The 8,022-nt window shown below is 43.5% G+C and overlaps 1 protein-coding gene across 2 annotated transcripts in view; it reads right to left on the bottom strand.

Moving 5' to 3' along the window:
- Positions 1 to 2,188: 2,188 nt before the first annotated feature.
- ALKBH3 (alkB homolog 3, alpha-ketoglutarate dependent dioxygenase) overlaps positions 2,189 to 8,022 on the bottom strand; it is a 32,097-nt gene continuing 26,263 nt past the window's right edge. Inside the window, exons 9-10 of one of the 2 annotated variants that reach the window (XM_082269923.1) lie at positions 6,786 to 6,884; positions 2,189 to 2,310 (exon numbers count right to left, since the gene is read on the bottom strand). In XM_082269923.1, the coding sequence (XP_082126049.1) occupies positions 2,227 to 2,310; positions 6,786 to 6,884 (183 nt within the window). In that variant the 3' untranslated portion in view covers positions 2,189 to 2,226. The remainder of the gene's footprint in view (positions 2,311 to 6,785; positions 6,885 to 8,022) is intronic. The other variant, XM_082269924.1, reaches the window with a different exon arrangement.

The following is an 8,022-nucleotide window of genomic DNA, read 5'->3' as shown; positions in this document are numbered from 1 at the left end:
ATGGTTTTAACCCGGATGGAACTTCATCATTTAATGTGATATAATAAAATAAATTGTTTTATATACTTGAAACTCTTGTTTTTCCTCATTTATTGGCACATTAAAAGTCCCTTTCCCTGTGGGTGGTGAGGGCCCCCTCCTCTCTCCTACAGGGGATGGTTCTCCCTCTTAGAGGAGTAGCGGTGTGGTCCTACCTGTCAAAACCAGTGCCAAAATGTGGCAGTGGAGGAGTGAAGGGGGGTTGCAAGCAAGTGGAGCTTCCCTTTTTGGGTGGAGTTCTGCTTTAAAAGAATTTCAAGGGAACCCCCGGGTCATCATAACTAGTGTACCCTATGGAAGATTTTCCCTTTTATTACTTTTCTGGGGACAAGTTCTGGGATTTTCTTTTACCTTTACTTTCAATAATAATGGTAAACAGGACAAATAGAGAGAGTGAATCTCCCGAATTAGGGCACAGACGGTAATAAAAACCTAAAAAGGGGTTCTAATTCCTCCCCACTCTATCCAAAACTGTAATAGAAAAAAAAAAAAAAAAAAGAAAGCTTTGCTTTTAATTATAGTTCTACTTTAAAGAGTGGCTCAGGCAAAAAGCCTGCGCCACTCATCTAAACTGGGAAAAAAAAATGTACAGATGCTGCTCCTTCTCAATAAAAGGGATGCAAGCCCCTCTATCCTTCTATGCTGTGTCATTCATTGGGGAAACACAGACACAGCAGCCCATTGACTGGGGGAATGCACGCACAGCAGCCCATTGATTGGGGAAACACAGACACAGCAGCCCATTGATTGGGGAAACACAGACACAGCAACCCATTGATTGGGGGAATGCGGGCACAGCAGCCCACTGATTGGGGGAATGCGGGCACAGCAGACCACTGATTGGGGGAATGCGGGCACAGCAGACCACTGATTGGGGGAATGCGGGCACAGCAGACCACTGATTGGGGGAATGCGGGCACAGCAGACCACTGATTGGGGGAATGCGGGCACAGCAGCCCACTGATTGGGGGAATGCGGGCACAGCAGCCCACTGATTGGGGGAATGCGGGCACAACAGCCCACTGATTGGGGGAATGAGGGTACAGCAGCCCACTGATTGGGGAAACACGGGCACAGCAGCCCACTGATTGGGGAAACACGGGCACAGCAGCCCATTGTTATTGGGGAAATGTGGGCACAGTAGCCCATTGATATTGGGGAAATGCGGGCACAGCAGCCCACTGATTGGGGAAACACGGGCACAGCAGCCCATTGATTGGGAAAATGCAGGCACAGCAGACCATTGATATTGGGGAAATGCGGGCACAGTAGCCCATTGATATTGGGGAAATGCGGGCACAGCAGCCCATTGATTGGGGAAACGCAGGCACAGCAGCTCATTGATATTGGGGAAATGCGGGCACAGCAGCCCACTTATTGGGGAAACGCAAGCATAGCAGCCCATTCGTTGGGGAAATGCAGACACAGCAGCCCATTCACAGTATACAGCTGCTGCTCCAGCGCAAAATGAAAGCGGTCAACTCAGGGTTACCAGCCAGGCAAGACATCAGCAGGCAATGCTTGTGCAGCTCACATCCCGCACAACAAGTCCGATTTGGCAGGGATCTGCAGCAGTTTTTTATAGTGAAAACTGGCACAATCACTTTTTTAATTAGTCGCAGAGCATGCGAAGTAGTGCAGATAAACCAGAAACAGTTGTAACTGTTTGGTAATATGAGACACGCCCCTCCTGACAGTTTCTTGCATCAGTTTTCTGGCAAAGGGAGGTTTGCTAATTTCCCAGACTGTCTTATTTTTAGGACAGGCTGAAGAGCCAAATCAGATATTTTTAATTAAACAATGACCAATCAGAGAAACAGATGACTATTCTGTCACTCTTCAACACAAACAGAAAGAAGTTAAAGTAGAACTAACATACAGAAAAGGCTCGGGGGAAGGCCGTTCATCCTGCGGTTTAGTTCCAGACTGCATGATGTGCGTCATCTTTTTAAATTACACTTTAATTAACAAATCCTTCGGATCTTAGTTTATAAATAATGAACGAACATTTCCAACAAACCTAACTGACAGTATGTGCAAGTGCAAACGAAAAAACAAAACCAGTCAGATTCGGGTTGAAAGCCCCTGTTGGCAGTATCTTACGGCAGCGTATGAGGACCTCCCGTCATTCCACAGACACTCCTCCATGTGGTCGGAGTTCCCAGACTCGGTTTAATGTCCTCATGTTCAGGTTTTAGTCACCGGGAACATGGTGCGGAAGGTCAGGTTGATGCGAGGTCGCCGGTCATGGTATTCTTTTGGCACCCGGTGCTGGCAGAGAGAACCAAAGATTCGAGGATTAAAGGCAGGCTACAGTTTTATTAGAAATTCATACAGTACATGCAACCATTAAACAAGAAAGCAAGACAATCTTAAAGCGGAGTTCCGGCCTATTTTGCAACTTTAGTGATTCTTGGAGTGCTCGCAATGCTGATCAACAATTGGGCATTTTCAATTTTTTTCGGGGGTCCCTTATCTTATTTTCAGGGCATTTTTGATTGCAGTTCCTCCTTCTCCCCCCTCTGTGGCCGCCGCCACCGACATCACTTCCTCCTTTGAATTGCATCCTGGGAGCTGTTTGTCATCACTCCCAGGAGGCTGGAATCAGGAAGAAGGACACAGCAGATTACACTGTGACTTCAGATGCCCACGCCCAGACAGCGTTTTTTAAAAGTAAGATTTTGACTAAAATCCAATACTGTACACCTTGTAAGTATGAGAATAGCGGTTCTGTAAAGGGCGATGGATTAGTATTATAGGGGTATTTTTAGTTTAAAAAGGTATTTGAGGCCGGAACTCCGCTTTAAATTTAAAGTAGAACTACAGTAAACCCCCCTCCATTGCGGGGGTTACGTTCCGGACCCAGCCGCGAAAAGTGAAAATCCGCAAAATAGAAAAACCCTATTAAAATACACTGTAGGCATGTTTTTCTTTACTGTCACTGTACTTTTAAAAGCATTTTAAGGTCTTTAAACACACTTTTAAAACAATAGAAACTCATTTAAACACATAAAAGATACTGAGAGACATAGCAAGAGCTATGGAAAACACAAAAATATTTAATTTTTAATGATTTATATAGTAAAATAACATTACAGAAAAAAACGCAATATACCGGGACCGCAAAAACTGAACTGGGGTTTACTGTATAGGCAAAACCTTTTTTTTTTTCCTATTTTAGATTAATCACTTCTAGACCGGAAGATTTTCCCCCTTTAAAGACAGGCCATTTTTTGGGATTCGGCACTGGGTTACTTTAACGGACAATTGCGCAGTAATGCGACACTGTACCCAAATACAATTGATTACTTTTTTTTCCCCACCAAATAGAGCTTTCTTTTTATGGTATTTGATCACCTCTGCGATTTTTATTTTTTGCGCTATAAACAAAAAAAGAGCGACAATTCTGGAAAAAAAAACCCCAAAATTTTTACTTTCTGCTATATAACATTTCCAATAAAAAAAAAATAAAAATCAAATTTTTTCATCATTTTAGGCCAATTTGTATTCTGCTACATATTTTTGGTAAAAAAAATCCCAATAAACGTATCGGTTTACGCACAAAGTTATCGCATCTACAACCTAGGGGAAAGATTTAGGTCATATTTATTTTTTTTACTAGTAATGGCGTCGATCAGCGATTTTTAGCGGGACTGCGACATTGTGGGGGACAGATCGGACCCCTGACTGACATTTTTGACACTTTTGGGGAGAACCAGTGATATTACTACATTACCCCAGAATGTTACTCACCTTCCGTGCGATCCTCTGCCGTCCTCCAGCCCTCCTCTCGCTGTCCTTTTGCTCTGTGCTCGGCAGATGCCGGCACCTGCCTTCCGGTTCCCTTCCCTGCAAGCAATGAGACGCAGCGGCGTGGAAACCGGCGGCAAATTAAAAAATGTAAATACACCAAATGACACAATACAAAGCTGTGATCCTAACGGATTACACTGTATCATCCCATTTCACGACAGGATTTCACCTGGTGACTTTTCCAGTGCCCTGCCTGTGCTTTTCCAGTTCTTTGTGCCTGGAAAATAGAGAACGACCATGGCGTCCAAAAAGCGTTCTTTTTGCGCAAAGGCGCTTTTAGACGAACTGGAAAAGAGCGACAGCAAAGTGGAGTTACTTGAAAAACTGAGCGATATTGATTCAAAGGGAAAATTCGTCATCAGGTACGGAAAGTGAGGACAGCGACCATTCCGATGTCTCTTTCTTGCACATCGCTTGTGGAATTTGGGAAGTATATCAAATGATTCTTCAGAATTTCCAACGGAGCGATGTGCCAGAAAGAGACATCAGAATCGTCGCTGTCGTCACTTTCCGTACCTGATGACAAATTTTCCCACGAATCGCTATCGCTCAGTTCTTCAAGTAACTCAGTTTCGCTGTCGCTGTTTTCCAGTTCGTCTAGAAGCGCTTTTGTTCAAAAAGAATGCTTTTTGGACGCCATGGTCGTTCTCTATTTTCCAGGCACAAAGCACTGGAAAAGCACAGGCAGGGCACTGGAAAAGTCACCAGGTGAAATCCTGTGGTGAAATGGGATGATACAGTGTAATCCGTTAGGATCACAGCTTTGTATTGTGTCATTTGGTGTATTTACATTTTTTAATTTGCCGCCGGTTTCCACGCCGCTGCGTCTCATTGCGTCCCGCTTTTAGCACAGAAATCCTGACATAATCAGACCGCCAGGAAGGTTAATGCAGCATTAGCCACTTGACCTTCGAAAGATCAACCACTCGCTTTTTGCGATACGACACTGCGTTACTTTAACTGACAATTGTGCGGTCATGCAACGCTGTACACAAATTATATTTACTTTTTTTCCGCCCCATAAATGTGGCTTTCTTTTTGTGGTATTTGATCACCTCTTGGTTTTATTGCACTATAAACAAAAAAAGTAAACAGCAAATAAAATGCAGCGCCAAAGATCTAATCGATGCACAATTGGTGCCAAATGGTATATAAAATCAGTGCTATAACACATATATTTGTGTTTATTGGAAGACACTTTATGCTAGCTGCCACTGGGCAAATTTATTGGGCTAACTTTACTGTTTTCTTATTTTTTTATTTTAAAAAAAGTTTATTTTTTCCCCCCAAAAAATTGCGTTTTATAAGACCGCTGCGCAAATACAGTGTGATAAAAAATATTACAACGATCTCCATTTTTATTCTCTAAGGCAGCCTTTCTTAACCTTTTCAACACAGAGGAACCCTTAAAATAAATTTCTGGTCTCGGGGAACCCCTGCTATAAATTAAAAATCTTCAACTCAGGGCACATTAGTGTGACAGTCAGTGGGAAGAATGCTCCTTACTCTTGTCATCATTGGGAAGAATTACCCCCCTTACAGATAGCTAAAAGGAACAATGGTGTCATTGGAAACTTATCTGATAGGAAGAAATTGCCCATTTCTCAAGGAACCCCTAACAACTGTTAGGAGGAACCCTGTTTGAGAAACCCTGGTCTAGGGTCTCTGCTAAAATATATATATATATATATATATATATATATATATATATATATATATATATATATAATGTTTGGGGGTTCTAAGTAATTTTCTAGCTAAAGAAAATGATTTTAATTTGTAAATAACAAGTGTCAGAAAAAGGCCTGGTCCAGAAGTGGTTAATACGAGAGCTTGTGGTTTGATAGTGGTTTATGTTTTTATATTTCTCAGCCCTGATGAAGGGGGCCGGTGAGCCCTGAAATACATTGGCTGCTTTTGTGACCTTTTACTGTGACTAATGAAGACCTACTGGACTCTCGTCATTCTGCTACACCCACTGCTGACATCCCAGGGGTGACACCTGCTTTCTCTGGCTTTTAGAGAGCCCAGTACTGCTCTTCACTTTACTCACTCACCGTCACTGGGAGTGAAAGACAGATACTTAATGGACACTGAGAAAATGGTTTGGATAACTTCAAATGGGAGAGTAATATTTATCAACAATATCTCTCAAGAAATATGAAGATTTAATCCCACTTTACACTGTGAGACCTATAGCCTGTTGCCATGAAGTCTGACTCCTAAAAAATCAAAGCAATGCTTAGATGTGTATTCCATGTACTTCAATGTAGGAGACGGACAGACTGTCACTGACAGGCTCTCCCTATTGTCTATCTATTGAGGTGTGATGTGGATTGTGTTAAGTCTGTCTGTTTCATTGTTAAATGTTAATGACCTCACATTGTTTCTGTCCAGATGGCTAGATAATTACTTCAGGTTAATTCTATTTCTGTATACCATTTCATCTGCATACAATAATGTAATCAGGCAACCCCTGACCTGTGTGTGGTAATCTGATCAGGAGGGGGGAGGTCCATGCTGTATATAAATTCCGTGTGACTGCTCAATAAACAGAGATTCCAGTACAAGCTAAGTTGTCGGCTAGTTTTCTATGAGGGCGGCTGGGAAAATCTGATATCTATGTTCATGACTGGGAGGAAGCTGTATACTGACGGAAGACCACAAGTACAGTGTGGGTCGGAGTTCCAATACAACAGCGTACGGAGAGAACTACAATAACTCCCAGTGCTAAGGCTTCCCTTTACACTGCCCAATAGCAGTGTGACTGGGCCCCAAACTAAGCCAGGCCAGGACAAGATGGATTCTGATTGGTTTGCCTCTTCCTCCGTTAGTGAAGGAGCCTGCAAACTCTTGTCGCCTTAGAGGTCAACGGAAGTATCTGCCGCGTCAACAAGTACCGACTGCGCAATAACAGGGACCGCCCTTCTCACCTGCCAGTCTGACTGCGTTGCTTCTTCCATAATCAGAAGGGTGCCAGCATCAAGCGGGACATGTATACGTTCCACATATGTGTAATCTCCCTGCTCCTCCTGCCAAAAGATACACAGAGAAATACAGGAAGTCATCAGAAAATCTTATACACAGCTGAGAAAAATGTTGGTGAAAACTCCCTTACAGATTGTATGTGCTTGTAGAACCTTTCCTTGCTACCCTCTTATATTTATATTGCTGTGACCCCACTGGGGAGATCTCCCCTTGCTTCCTGTTGTGTCACTTTGGGCTTTTGTTAAAGTGTGTGGCAGGGATCACTACTCCTCTGAAAAGCGATCCACACTTGGATTGCTTTTCATAGATGTTCGACAGGTGGTGAGGGAGCAATATTTCGCCTCCTCATGACCTGATTTCACCGGATAATTGCTTCACTACTGTGCTGCAATCACATCCATTGCATGTGGTTGAAGTGCAGTTGCGGTGCACCCCCCTAGAACTGCATTAGGCTCTATATACATTAGCGCGACTTCGATGGGATTTTGATCCGAGTGTGTGGCAGGGATCGCTACTCCTCTGAAAAGCGATCCACACTTGGATTGCTTTTCAGAGATGTTTGACAGGTGCTGAGGAGGCGATATTTGACCTCCTCAGGACCTGATTTAACCTTAGAATTAGCGCAAGCGCACTACTGTGCTGCAATCACATCCATTGCATGTGGTTGTAGTGCAGTCGCGGTGCACCCCTTAGAACTGCATTAGGCTCCATTTACATTAGCGTGACTTTGATGCAATTTTGATCCAACTTTACATTCTATTAATCAAAGTCACATCAAAAGTCACACCAAAGTAGTGCAGGCACCTTTTCAAAGTTGCTGCGAAGTTACGTTGCACTAATTTGAACAGTTGCCATTGAAAAGAATGGGGTGCTACTTGTCATGCGACTGATGTCCAAAGTTCCATGACAAATTGCACAAGTGTGAAAATAGCCTTAGTTGCCTTCAGTGCCGGCACTGCCTGACAAATGCGACATGCTGCTTGACTTTCTCCACGTCTGGGATGCACAGCATCGCAGCCGCAGCATGTGTACAGCTGTATGTTATTGTTCAGACGGGCGGGGGTAAAACTGCAGTTTTACTGCCCCCCCGGCTGCACATGTGAATGCAGCCTTTAGACAGGAGTTCGCACCCTAAACCTCACTATCCACTTCCATCTGCAACCAGTATGGTTCATTATAACT

Source organism: Pelophylax lessonae, assembly GCF_965119305.1.
Source record: "Pelophylax lessonae genome assembly, chromosome: 10".
NCBI lineage: Eukaryota > Metazoa > Chordata > Amphibia > Anura > Ranidae > Pelophylax > Pelophylax lessonae.
This window is presented reverse-complemented; position numbering and strand designations above follow the sequence as displayed.